The sequence below is a fragment of the Condylura cristata genome, unplaced genomic scaffold (assembly GCF_000260355.1).
Source record: "Condylura cristata isolate star-nosed mole 26May11 unplaced genomic scaffold, ConCri1.0 scaffold00028, whole genome shotgun sequence".
NCBI lineage: Eukaryota > Metazoa > Chordata > Mammalia > Eulipotyphla > Talpidae > Condylura > Condylura cristata.
Window position 1 is genome coordinate 27737445 of NW_004567129.1, and position 12597 is coordinate 27750041.

The following is a 12597-nucleotide window of genomic DNA, read 5'->3' on the forward strand; positions in this document are numbered from 1 at the left end:
GAAAATGTGGGAATTGGTAGAGAGTCGCAGCACTTCTGACTACTCGGATTGGTCACAGCATGGTACCGGGGCGGGGCGTGTGCTATTTAATGCGCTCTGATTGGCTGACTCAGGGGGCGTGTTGGGGAATTCCCAGCAGGGCGGAAGCGCCGGAGCTCCAAGCAGGGCTCAGCGACAGGCGAGCGGCCGCGGGGCCCCTGAACCTTGGGGGCCATGGCCGGGGTCGCGTGCTTGGAGAAAACTGCCGACGTGGACGAATGGTGCGACAGCGGCCTGGGCTCTCTGGGTCCTGATGCTGCGGCCCCCGGAGGACAGGGACTGGGCGCGGAGCTGGGCCCGGGGCTGTCGTGGGCGCCCCTCGTCTTCGGCTACGTCACTGAAGATGGGGACACGTGAGTGAACCTTAGCCAGGCCCTAGATCCCACATCTGATTCCCTGTTAGTCTCTGAGCCCGGCTTTGTATCCTCTCACTTCTAAATGTAGTTTCCGAGGCTTGCTTGCCCGCCCCCTACGTCCTACCTTTAATAAAACCAATTTCCTATCCACCTCTCATCATAACCCACACTGGTGACTTTCCTTTCCTGGATTCTGGTCCTCAGAGGTCCACATCCCTGTCCACTGATGCCAAAACTCGAGGGACCTTCCGCATCCGAGTCCTGAGCACTGAGCACTGAGCTCTGAGCCCTGTTAGAAGTCTCCGCCTGACTTCTAACCTCCAAATAGCGTCTTTGACACGAGCCTTAGATTTGATTTCCAAAATATAATTCACGGTCTTTGACTCTAAGACACCGCCTTTGAACAGTAGTCTTCAAAAATTTTTCTTTTAAACGTGAAAACGCTTTTACTAAGGTATCTACTTATTAGTCAATTACTATTTTTTGACTAATCTTCAGATCTTACATTCAAAGAGAAACTATGCACACTGAGAGCAGGGAGTCATCTGTTACACATTATTTGTTGAACTCTTCCGTGTTCCAGGCCCTGATTTAGGTGCTGGTGTAGATGAGTGACGAAAACAGACAGTAGCCAATGCCCTGCAGAGTATGGTTCTAGTAATATATGTAGACTGACAGAAGAAAAGAAGGACTGACCGATGAAGAGAAGAAGGGAAGGAAGAAGAAAGAAAGGGAAAGAAAAGGAAAGAAAGAGGTAGAGGGGAAAGAAAGAAGAGAGAAGACAGAAATGAAAAATGGTATGTTGCAAGGTCACAAGTTCTTTGAGAAAAACAATGCAGGGAAATGATACAAGTAGATGACGTGGGGAAGTACCCGCCAGGTAGAAGGAACAGCGGCTGTGAAGGGTCTACTGAGAAATTCTACTTGGTTTTTCCTGCGCTGATGTATCCTCAGTGACTCAGGGAACACTGGTCTCAAATAACTAGCTTTGGTTTCTTTATTTTTTGTTTCCCTTTTGGCTGTCTGTTTTATTGATTCCTGTTCTGATCCCTTCCCCCTTTCTGCTTACTTTGTTTTTTAATTCATTCTTCTTTATCCAGTTTCTTAAAGTGGAAACTGAATTCATTGATTTGAAACCTTCCTTCTTCTCTAATCTAAGTATTACCCACTATAAAATTAGCAGCATCTCACCAATTCTAATTGTGTGTTTATTTTCATCTTAGTCACATACTTTTGAATTTCTCTTTGATTGGTTCTTTGACTGATGGCTTAAACATACCTTATTTCATTTCCAGATACTTGGAAGACCGAAGTACCTAGACAGTTTCCCAAACAGCTTTCTTTTATTAATTTTTAAAATTTAACTGCATTGTGGACAGAACATACAGTGTATGATTTGAATCCGTTTACATTTACTGAGTCTTGCTTTCTGATCCAGAAGGTGGCCTAAAGTATTTGTGTGCACACTTGAAAATAATGACTAGTCTCCTGTTAGTTACAGTATTCTCTAAAGGTCAGTAAGAGGTTGTGTTGGTGCAGAGTATTGTTCAGTCTGCTGCATTCTGCTTGTGCTATCCATTATTGAGCGAGAGGTTTGGAAATCAGTAATAATCAAGGACTTGTCCTTTTCTTTTTGTCGTTCTAATTAGGTTTTGCTTCGTGTAATGTGGTGCTTTGTTATTAGGGGCACTAAGTTCAGGATGATTATGTCTTCTTAATAACGTCTCTATCCCTGGCAATGGTCTTTGCTCTGAAATCTATCTTGATATTATTATTAGTTTTCCTTGTGTAGAATAACTGGGGTGTAGGCTAGAAGTTCAGGGTGTGAGAGGGTTCATCAGAGACAGAGTAGGGAGCAGAATAGGCAGATCTACTGAAATGCACTGATGAGGGGAGCAGCGGGGAGACAGGAGAGGTCTGCTGTGCTGTGTGGGTCAGCTTCCTGGCCGGGGATTGAACTTGGTGCTGCAGTGGCTGCTGATAGCTTCATAGTACTGAGACTTAACTTTAACTCCTTGCACTACCAGAGAGGCTCTCTTGGATCTTTTTTTTTTAAAGATTTATTTATTTATTCATACAGAACTGGGGTACAGGCCAGAGATGTGGAGGGTGAGAGGATTCACCAGAGACAGAGCGGGGAGCAGAACAGGCAGATCGACGAAGTACACTGCTGAGGGGAGCAGCGGGCGGGTCTGGAGAGGTCTGGAGAGGTCTGCTGCGCCATGTGGATCTCCTCCGGGGCAGGCGGGAATCGAACTCATGCGGAAGTGGCTTTAGCTTCTTAGTGCAGTGCTTTAACCTGCTGCGCCACCAGGGAGGGCCATCTCTTGGATCTTTTTTAATTGAAAAACTTCTGTGTTCCATTTTGGAGCATTTCATTCTCAAAAAATTTCTTTCTTTCCTTCTTTATTTATACAGAACTGGGGTACAGGCCAGAGGTGAAGGGGCGGTGAGAGGATTTATCAGAGACAGAGTGGGAAGCAGGACAGACAGATTGACAAAGTACACTGCTGCATTCTGGAGAATTTCTATTGTGAAGTATTCATTTTCATTCATCTTTCTTCTATAATGTATAATATGTTGTGAGGCCCACCCACTACATTATATTTTTCATTCTAGACACTGTGGTTGTTATCTTATTTTTTTAAATTTATTTATGCATACACAATTGGGGTACCCGTTCCCCCACCAGGGAGGGCCCTGTTGTTGTTATCTTTAAGGAGTTCAATTTGATTCTTTCTTTTATCATCCTTGTCTCTTCTTAACTTTTTGAATGTGTGCAATATAATTAAAATGAATAATTTTAATGCACTTATCTGAATTCTAACTTTTGGATCATCTCTGAATCTGTTTCACGTGATTAATTCTTCTCATCATGGAACCTGTCTTCCTGCTTCTTTGCCTGCCCCTGATATCTTGGATTAAGGGCCTGGCATTGTGAATTTTACCTTGGTGGGTTGGGTAAGGTATCCTTGAGTATTGTTCTGGGGCGCAGTTAAGTGGCAAGTAGTTTGATCCTTTAGGATTTTGCTTTTATGATTTGTTTGATGAGTCCTGAGTGCTCTGTTTAGGGCACATTACCCTCCCCCCCACCCCCAATGCTGACCTTCCAGAATATTCTACACCAAGTCTTGAAATTACAGGTTTTTCCTAGTCTGCTTGGTGGGAACAGGTACTATTCCTGGCCCTGTATGAGCAATAGACACATGTCTAATCCTTTTAGACGCTCTTTTCCCCAAGTTTGCGTGGTTTCCTAGACTGGAGCTAGCTGAGAAGACCTAAACTTAAAGTCGATAAAGGGAATGTCCAGAATGGAGTCGAAGGTCGTTAGGAGAGTCCACCCCTCCCAGGTTACTGCTTGGTGACCTGGATTTACAGCTGCACGCACCACCCTATACAAACCAGCACCCCGGGAAGATAGTGCCAGCCCCTCTGCAGAGCAGGTCGGCGCTGGAGTCTCGGCTCCACGGCACTCGCAGGCCGGCACCCTTGCATTTTGCGTGTTTCTTGCCCACCCCCAAGCCCCTGTAGGAGGCAGTTCTGCCTGCATTAGTCTTGTATTTCCCCCACCTTGACGCTTACACACCCTCTCTCAGGAATGTGTCTGAATTCAACTCCCACATGACCTCAAAGAAAATCCAGTAAGCAAGCAGTTCCGCTCAGATCATCGGGGCTCTCCACACTCTGCTCTGCAGTTCTGAGACTCAGCTCCATCTCCTCACCATCTGCCAGCCCGGCTGGCACAGTGGGGAGAAGCCCTACAGCGTGGTTGTGCCTGTCTCCCGTGTCCCGAGGGGCCGGCCCTGCGGGGCTGTGTCTTGCAGACTCTTTTGTGCCCTTTTCATGTCTGGTTGGTTTTGGTTGATTCACATGGGATGGAAATTGCTTCATACTACTTCATCTTAGGAGGACCTGGAAGTCCCACTCATTAAACACCGAGTAAGCAAACTGGCAGGATTAACTCTGACCTGACCCTTCCCGGGCCAGGCAGCTAGTTTCAGAACTGGTCAGAATGCCTCACACGCCGTCGCTGCTCCAGGCTGGCTGAAAGAATGAAGGACTTCTGCCCTCTGACCCTGCCTTTCTCCACAGAGCTCTGCACTTGGCCGTGATTCATCAGCACGAGCCCTTCCTGGATTTCCTCCTAGGCTTCGCTGCGGGCACTGAGTACCTGGACTTGCAGAATGACCTGGGCCAGGTGAGCTGTACCTGGGAGAGTGTAGGACGTAGGGCCAGGGTTCCCATGCTGCCCCTAACCGCTGCCCTCTGCTCCCGCAGACAGCACTGCACCTGGCCGCCATCCTGGGGGAGGCATCCGCTGTGGAGAAGTTGTACGCTGCTGGCGCTGGTTTGCAGGTGGCGGAGCGCGGCGGCCACACGGCGCTGCACCTGGCCTGCCGCATGGGGGCGCACGCCTGTGCTAACGTGCTGCTCCAGCCCCGCCCCCGGGGGCCTAGGGGACCCCCCAGCACCTACCTCTCTCTGAGCTCTGGCCAAACCCCTGACACCGACTCTGTCCCTGACACTGAACACACCTCTATTGCCTCATACTCTGACTTGGAGAAGGAAGACGGTGAGAGTGAGAGTGAGGAGGACTGGAAACTGCAGCTGGAGGCTGAAAACTACGAGGGTAAGGGTCCGGTGAATGGGAGGGGGCCGGGGGCTGGGCTTCCGGGCAGCTGTCAGCACCTGGCTCAGGGCTTAGTGCCCCAGACTCAAGAAGCTGCCCTTGAAATAATCCTGCGAGTTCTCGGACTAGGTGCAGGTGCCAAGGAATTCCACCAGACCCCAGATCTGATACCCGCACCCCACCTGGGAGCTCCAGACCATTTGGGACCCAGACCTGTCACCTGCAGGCCTTGTGCTACTAAGACCCGGATCTTGGGCTCTGACCCCAACCAGAAGGCCAACACGCGGTGGTGCTCAGCCTGCCCTGCAAACCAAAGCTCCCAGCCTATCCGGCATGGGGGACCCCCTGGAGCAGGCCCTCTGTGACCTCTGGCAAGCCAGATGCCCGAGATAACTTTGGGGTTTAGGGACCACCTGAGTTGTGGGAGAAAGACCCCGTCTATCCTGTCCCTGGTATTTGAGTCCCAGCACACTCATCTCTAAGCCCAACTGCCTGGACCAGATAGATGCCTCCACACAGGGACTGAGACCTCCCAGGACCTGGTGTTCGGCGCCCCCTGGAGCCCACTATTCAAGACCCAGGAATTTGGGACTCAGGTCCTTCGTGAAGTAAGAGCAGAGGCTCAGGTCTCCTGGCCCCAAGAGCCTGGCCTCCTGTTCAGAGACCCCAGACTCAGCCTCACGGGACCTCAGACATCCCACTCCCCAGGCGCTGGCGCCCAGGTGCAGACCACCTGAGACAGACATTTGCAAGTGCAGAGACCTCTTCACCACCCCCAGAAACTCAGCAGCCGACCCCAAGCAGTAACGCTGAGGCCACAAAGCCCTCCCTCAATGCCTGGGGGCCAGGCCCCTCACCCCAGGGGCTGACACCCGCCTTTCCATCCCCAGGCCACACCCCACTCCACGTGGCCATCATCCACAAAGACGCAGAGATGGTCCAGCTACTCCGGGAGGCCGGGGCGGACCTTAACAAACCGGTGAGCCACCCTAGGGAGAACGCGGGGTGGGTGGGGTGGGCCCCCGGTGGGGCCTCCTCTCACCTCTCTGCTGCACCCCGCAGGAGCCCACGTGTGGTCGCAGCCCCCTGCATTTGGCAGTAGAGGCCCAAGCGGCTGATGTGCTGGAGCTTCTCCTGCGGGCGGGTGCCGACCCTGCGGCCCGCATGTACGGCGGCCGCACACCTCTGGGCAGCGCCACGCTCAGGCCCAACCCCGCCCTCGCCTGCCTCCTCCGTGCGCACGGAGCCCCTGAGCCTGAGGACGAGGAAGACAAGTCTGCTCCCTGCACCAGCAGTAGCGACAGTGACAGCGGGGACGAGGGCGTGAGTCAGGAGGAAAGACGGGGGGCTCCAGCCGGGGGGTCAGGGTGAACGGGCAGGTGGGGAAGGGGAGAAGTGAAACCTGGTAGTACACTGAGTGCTGGGTCGGGGGACTGGGCAGCGGTCAGGGCGGCCCCGGGCAGTGGGGCAGGGAGGACAGAGGCCGCGGCAGAGGCGAGACTCACGCGGGCACTGGCACCCGGGCAGCGCTGCGGCGAGGCCTCAGCTAGCAGCCAGCAGGCTTTGCTGGTGAACAGACAGCAGAGGCCTTGGGCCGGGACGAGGCGGAGTGGTAAGGGTTGAGGAATTGGGGTCAAGGCAGCAGGTGAGGGCTGGAGGAGGGTGTCCCGGGGCTGCGGAAGGATGGGGGTGGCCGGGAGCCAGAGCTCCGCTGCAGGGGTGAGAACACAGTGTGGGTAAGGCCTGGAAAGGGAGATCGGAGACGCAGGAGCGGGGAAGACCCAGCTCAGGGTGGGGAGGAAGTTGGGCAGCCGGCCAGGCTGCCCCCCTCAGCCCCTCTGCCTGGCCCCTCTGCCCCCAGGAAGAATACGACGACATCGTGGTCCACAGTGGCCAGAGCCAAAACCAGACACCTCCCACCCCAGCTGCAAAACCTCTCCCTGACGACCCCTTCTGACTTCCCTTGTTAATAGAATTTCCGGTTTAATAAACTCCCAGTACAACCACCAGAGTCGAGGCCGAGTCGCCTCCGCAGCCCTCCCAGGTCCCCTGGGCCTGCTGCCGCCAAGCGCTGCACGGTCAGCCCTGGCGGTTTTCTGTGTGCTTTATTCACCTGGAGGGGGGAGTGGGTGCCAGGGGTGTCGGGGTGTTCCTGAGTGGGGTGAGCCCAGCCCCTCGGCCCTTGCGACTCAGACCTTGCGCCGCAGCCGTTCCCAGGTGCTCTCTCCTCCCGCTCCCGCCAGGAAAGGGAGTAGAGTGGGGTGCCAGGTGAGTGGGGGCACCGGGGATCAACAGTACTAAGCCATAGTGTAGGGGAGGAGGGCAGGGCCGGCTCAGCCCTCCCTCCGGAGCTCCGCCCCCAGCATCTCTGTCGCCTTCTTCAGCTCCTCTCTCACGTGCTCCAGCCGTGCCACGTCCGGCTCCTGCTGGGACCAGAAGCAGGATGGTCAGCACCCACCCTCCACGGCGGGCCCCTCAGCTCCTACAGGGGTGCCTCGAGGTGGTGGCGTGTGGCCACAGTGGCGGCCGTGATCCTGGAAGAGTCACATCGGCCAGTACCGCCGGCTCTGAGGCCTGTGGTCGCTGCTGTCGCCAGCAGCAGACAGGACCAGCAGAGGCACCCCCGGGGGGGCATGGCCCCTTAGGATGGGCTGGCTATCGGGTGACCCCGCCTGTCCTGGTGACCCTTAATCCCACGCCTCAGCAGGGGTGTCCCTCTGTGGCCCAGTGGGCCAGGCATGGTGGCCACTTTTCATGTGGCTACTTGCTTGCCACGGACCAGCAATGACGGGCCCTTGGCGACTCCAGCGGAGGCCTCGTGGTGTGGAAGCCGAGGAGCAGCTGGCTGGCTGTTGCTGCCGAGCTGCTGTCGGCCCTGGTCACGATGCCCATTTGTGAGGCACCGTGCTGCCTATGCCGACTGACCGTTCCGTCCACCCCGTGCGCCCACGGCCGCCTCCACTCACCTCCCTCTCGGAAGCGTCTTCCTTCTCCGCCTCCTTGGCCTCAGCTTCTGGCTGGCGGTGGTGCTGCTGTGCGTCCTCGTGCCTTTCTCCTCGGCCCCCCTCGGCCCCCGGCCACAGGCGGTGGCCCCCGCCCAGCACCTGCACCCCCTTCTCCTCTGCCTCGAAGCGGGCTGTCTCCTCGTCACTGGCCTGCTCCGCCACGCGCTTCTGGAGGCCCCCTCTGCCCTCCAGATGCTCCTTCCACAGGCCCTCAAAGGTCTCCACGGGCCTCTTCTTTTCTTCCTTTTCTTCCTCCTCCTCCTCCTCTTCCTCACGGAGCTGGCTGTGCAGCTGCTCTCGGACGGCCTGTTCCCGCACCTCAGACTTGTGGGTCCTTTCCGCTGCCGCCGCCTCCTCACCCCTCACCTCCTGGCTGGACCTTGTCTTCCCAGACTCCCGCTTGAAGTCCCCAGTCAGCAGGCCTTTCTCCTCGCTGGCCGCACAGCCAGAGGGCCCTGTCTCACACATCTCTGGCACAAAGAGAGAGGTGCTTTGTGCAGCAAATCAAGAAACAGATCTTGAGGATTTCCAGGGTCTTCCCAAGGTCCCAGAGAGGGACGCCCCAGGGCTGAGATAGGAAAGTTAAGGGCAGCGAGACAGTCTCTGCCCCCATCCTGTACCCCGATATGGAGCGCCCAGGGTAAGGCTGGCCCTGGGCTCCATCAGACTGCAGGCACCGGGCAAGGCTGTGCTGGCTCAGGCTAGAGGGTGTTGGGGGTAAGAGGACACCCTTCCCTCCAGGCCCTGGCTGGGGTGGGGGCTGGGAGAGGAATGAGGAGCCGGCTTTACCTTTGTGGAGGAGGGCCGTGCAGGGGCCGTGCTGAGCCTGGCCCAGCGTCAGCACTTCCGTGACCACCTCTGCCAGACAGCGGGTCAGCTGGGGGCGAAGGGTCAGAGGGGAGGTTGAGGGTGGAACAGACGGGCGAATGAGAGCAGTTGGAAGGTTAAGAGGAGATGAGGGTCATGAGGGCTGGGCAGGGGCAGCCCCAGAGAGATGAGGCAGGGTAAGGGGTGCACGCTCACCTCCTCCCTGGAAGGTCTCGGCGCCAGCGGAGCTGCAGTGGCTGGGAAGGAAAGGGGTGGGTGCAGGCGTGACCCCGGTGCTGTCCCTGGTGCTGATTCCACCCACCCACCCAAGGCTCCCCAGCACCACACGGGCCCTTCAGCTCACCTACCAGGTGCACCACCCTCCCCTGGAAGTTCACCCCCTGGGGCAGAGCCCTGGGTCAGCCAAGTCCCTGCTCTGGGGACCCGCTCCAAGGACCCGGTTTCTAGGTTTCTAGCACTCACCGGCCCCCAGCAGCAGCGCCAGCAGCGGGGACAGCGGCAGCAAGAGCAGCGTGGACGCGGGTGCACGGCCCTGCATGCTGGGGCTTCCTGACCAGGTCCAGCGATGTGCGGACAGTGGCGGCAGCGCCTAATAACCTGCGCCGGGAGACCCCGCAGGGGAGGAAGTGACGTCAGCGCCGCCCCCTCCCAGCCCGCGGCAGGGCGACAGCTGCCAGGCGGAGGCCTGAGACCCTCAATTATTCATGGGGCCCCACACCCGGTGTCCGCTCCCCTCCATCACCCAGCCCCCGAGCGTCTGTGAGGAGGAAGGGTGGGGTTTTCTCTCCCCAGAGGAGCAGGGTTTGATGAGTTCAGTAAGCTCTGGGAGGCAGGTCTGGATTCGAATCCAGACAACCATTTACAAATCCACCTTAGGCCCCTCTCCCTACCTCAGTCCCAGTTTCCCCATCTGGAAAATGGGGCTCATAGACGCACTTCAGCAGGTGAAGCTGGCTCCGCCTGAGTCCCAGCTTGGGCACCACCAGCTCAGTCCTGGGGCGACTAACCTAAGCCTGTTCCTCATTTAGGAGGCGAGGCTGAGTGCGGGATCAGTGCCCGTGCTAACTGCACTGCTGGGATCTCTCCAGTCCTGCCATTTCTTACCTGACGCCTGGCCCTCCTCTACACCCTGGGGCCATGGCTGTTTGAACAGCCCCGAGGACTTCCTGCCCTTTTCTTGCCCTTTTCGGAGCAGTTATTTGTGAGGGGGGAGAGCGACAACACTCAGATCCACACAAGCTGACGGGTGCCTGGTGAGTCTCGCCTGTGTGGGTGTAGAGACTGAGTGCCGGGGGCTTTCACGCTAGGCTGGGGTGGTCAGGGAAGTCCTCTCGGAGGAGGTGACATTTGGGCTACGGCCTGAGTCATCAGGTGGAGGGCGAGAGGCTGGAGAGGCCCAGCAAGTGCAGAGGCCTGGCGAGGTCGCTGTGTCAGAACCCCCAGGCACGTGGGGCGGCCAGAGCACAGTGGGGAGCAGGGCCCACAGGCCTGGTGGCCCACGGAGACACTGCCCTGTCCTGAGTGAGACAGGTCATGGGAGGGCTCTGGGCAGGGCCCTGAGCCAGGTGTCCACAGGGTCCCTGTGGTTCATGTGTATGCTGGGGACAGGGGAGGGGCGTAGGGAGAAGGAAGTGGCTATGGGACTGGCTAGACGGCGCCTTCAGTGGTCAGGCCCGGGGACAGGGACCTGGAGAGCAACGTCTGGAAATATTTTGAAGATGGAGCTGCCAGGATTTGCTGACGGACCAGAGGTGGGTGTGAGGGATGCGTGACCAGAGGCGGTGTGACCTGGGCACGGGTGGCCTGCGGTGTGTGCTGATGGGCGCACCCCAGCAAGAGCGAGTTCTCGCTTCCACGGGTCTGTGCCACTTACTAGCACCCCACCTGGTGCGAGGACCAGGCCAGTGCCAGATGTACCCCGTCCCAGAGGCCCGTGAATCGCACACCATGTGCTCTGGATGCTTCCAGCCACCGTCCTGTGGCCGCAGACCGCTGGCAGGTTTAGCGCCTGAGTGACTGCTGGGCAGCCCTGCCAGGCACCTCCCTTGCTCACAGACCCCCAAAGGCTTTTGTTCTGATCATTTATTGGGGACTTCCTGCCCCACCCCCAAGGAGGGCAGAGGAAGAAGGGTCACAGGCCTCTTCCCCGCCTCCTCTCCATCCACAGAACTTTCAAGTCCCCAGACGTCCACTGCCCCGTGTAGGCTGGGGCTTCCCACGACAACAGGGCCGCTGACTGCACTGAGGACATGGGGAAGCAGGCGAGGGGGTCCCAGAGCCATGGCCCCGCCGAGGACTGCAGGTGTCAGGACGGGCTCAGGAAGACAGGTCCCAGGTGTGCGGGGTCCCGGAGCTCCAGGAAGCGGCGCCCATGCGCGGGCTGGTGAGTTCTCGGTTCAAGGCAGCTGGCCCGGGAGCCTGGGCTTCTGGGGCTGGTTGGGGCCAATGTACTGGAGGGGCACGTGGGTGGGCGCCGTGATCCGCTCAGTGCCCAGGTAGGGCTGGAGGGCAGGGGGCACGAGGACCGAGCCGTCCTGGGGACAGAGCCAGTCTCAGGGCTGTCGCTGCCCGGCCCCTGCCCACTGCCTCTCCCAGTGGGCTCCTTGTGCCCCTCACCTTTTGCTGATTGCTCTCCAGGAGGGCGATGAGCAGACGTGGGACAGCACAGGCCGTGGCATTCACCTGGGGGAGATGCATGCTCAGGCCCAGGCGCGGCCTGGGGAGGGGCGGAGGCAGCGTGGCTGTGGCCTCACCGTGTGCGCGAACTGCAGCTCCCCGGCCTCCGTCTGGAACATGATGTGCAGGCGGCGGCTCTGGAAGTCCGTGCAGTTGGAAGCACTGGTGACCTGAGGGGAGTGGGGGGCAGTGGAGTGGACTGAGGGGGTCAGCTGTGGAGGGCAGACCTGTCCCCCTTCTCTACCGGGGCCTCACCTCACCAAAGCACCCGCGGCCAGGCATCCAGGCCTCGATGTCAAACTTGCGGTAGGCGGGAAGGCCCAGCTCCTGGGTGGGCATGTCCAGGACCCTGCGGCCATGGCCAGAGGTCAGTGAGGGTAGAGGGGTGGAGGGCGGGAGGGGAGGACACAGACAGAGTGGAAGGGATGAGGCAGTCGATAAGAGGGCAGAGGATTAAAGAAGGTGGCGCTCACGGTGGCACAGGGGTAGGAGGTGGCGATGGAGAGCATGTTCCAGAAGGAAAGGGGCTGCAGGGGGAGGGGGCTGTGTGGCTGAGCCCCCAGGTTGCTCCAGCCACCATGCCATTCTCACCTCGCATTAACAGCATCCCGGTTTTTGTAATAGGCTGCCCAGGAGAAAGCCCCCCTTTCTCACCGTCTCTCGAAAGCTCAGTGTGACTGACGTGGTGACGGTGGGAATGGGGTTTGCAGTACGGGTTAGCCACCCCCTCAAAGAAAAGGGGTGCCCTGTCCTGCGTCCCTTCCCATGGTCCCTGCACCCTAGGGGTGGGGAGCAACAGCTGCTTACACTGCTGTTACTACCTGTACACCTGAGTGGGGTTTTATAGGCCGACACCCTCTATCCAACAGGGACAGGAACGGGGGCAGAGGAAGAAGGGGTGGTAAGGATTTTCAAGATGGGGGAATGCCGGCCAGTCCTTCCTCCCTTCCCTCCCCCTCTACCTCAGCGTACCCCCTTCCTACCCCCCACCCCTGCTACCGGAAGTGTAAGCCCAGCTCTGTCAAGATTTCCATCTGGAGGGACAGGAATTCCTCCAGCAGTT

At 57.9% G+C, this 12597-nt stretch overlaps 3 protein-coding genes across 4 annotated transcripts in view; 1 reads left to right on the forward strand and 2 right to left on the reverse strand.

Annotated features, from left to right (window-relative positions):
• Nucleotides 1-130: 130 nt before the first annotated feature.
• Nucleotides 131-7034, forward strand: NFKBIB (nuclear factor of kappa light polypeptide gene enhancer in B-cells inhibitor, beta). The gene is made up of 6 exons (XM_004690605.2): nt 131-392; nt 4488-4593; nt 4674-5025; nt 5916-6004; nt 6088-6348; nt 6887-7034. The coding sequence occupies exons 1-6, from the start codon at nt 214-216 to the stop codon at nt 6980-6982; spliced, it is 1083 nt and encodes a 360-aa protein (XP_004690662.2). The 5' UTR covers nt 131-213; the 3' UTR covers nt 6983-7034.
• Nucleotides 7035-7113: 79 nt separating this feature from the next.
• CCER2 (coiled-coil glutamate-rich protein 2) lies at nt 7114-9413 on the reverse strand. Its single transcript, XM_004690606.2, has 5 exons — nt 9321-9413; nt 9054-9094; nt 8820-8907; nt 7992-8500; nt 7114-7448 (listed from the first exon to the last, which is right to left on the reverse strand). The coding sequence occupies exons 1-5, from the start codon at nt 9394-9396 to the stop codon at nt 7359-7361; spliced, it is 804 nt and encodes a 267-aa protein (XP_004690663.1). The 5' UTR covers nt 9397-9413; the 3' UTR covers nt 7114-7358.
• A 1479-nt stretch (nt 9414-10892) lies between these two features.
• SARS2 (seryl-tRNA synthetase 2, mitochondrial) overlaps nt 10893-12597 on the reverse strand; it is an 8179-nt gene continuing 6474 nt past the window's right edge. The window contains exons 13-17 of one of the 2 annotated variants that reach the window (XM_012730602.1): nt 12534-12568; nt 11790-11883; nt 11612-11704; nt 11475-11540; nt 10893-11392 (exon numbers count right to left, since the gene is read on the reverse strand). In XM_012730602.1, coding sequence (XP_012586056.1) covers nt 11255-11392; nt 11475-11540; nt 11612-11704; nt 11790-11883; nt 12534-12568 — 426 coding nt within the window. In that variant the 3' untranslated portion in view covers nt 10893-11254. The remainder of the gene's footprint in view (nt 11393-11474; nt 11541-11611; nt 11705-11789; nt 11884-12533; nt 12569-12597) is intronic. The other variant, XM_004690303.2, reaches the window with a different exon arrangement.

What these genes read in the sequence shown, in the direction of transcription:
- NFKBIB (XM_004690605.2), top strand. Translation starts at nt 214, where the DNA reads ATGGCCGGGGTCGCGTGCTTGGAGAAAACTGCCGACGTGGACGAATGG. An exon ending in GTCACTGAAGATGGGGACAC is followed by an intron (nt 393 to 4,487) that starts GTGAGTGAACCT and finishes CTTTCTCCACAG; the next exon opens with AGCTCTGCACTTGGCCGTGA. An exon ending in GTGACAGCGGGGACGAGGGC is followed by an intron (nt 6,349 to 6,886) that starts GTGAGTCAGGAG and finishes CTCTGCCCCCAG; the next exon opens with GAAGAATACGACGACATCGT.
- CCER2 (XM_004690606.2), bottom strand. Translation starts at nt 9,396, where the DNA reads ATGCAGGGCCGTGCACCCGCGTCCACGCTGCTCTTGCTGCCGCTGTCC. An exon ending in CGAGACCTTCCAGGGAGGAG is followed by an intron (nt 8,908 to 9,053) that starts GTGAGCGTGCAC and finishes CTTCGCCCCCAG; the next exon opens with CTGACCCGCTGTCTGGCAGA. An exon ending in AAGACGCTTCCGAGAGGGAG is followed by an intron (nt 7,449 to 7,991) that starts GTGAGTGGAGGC and finishes TGGTCCCAGCAG; the next exon opens with GAGCCGGACGTGGCACGGCT.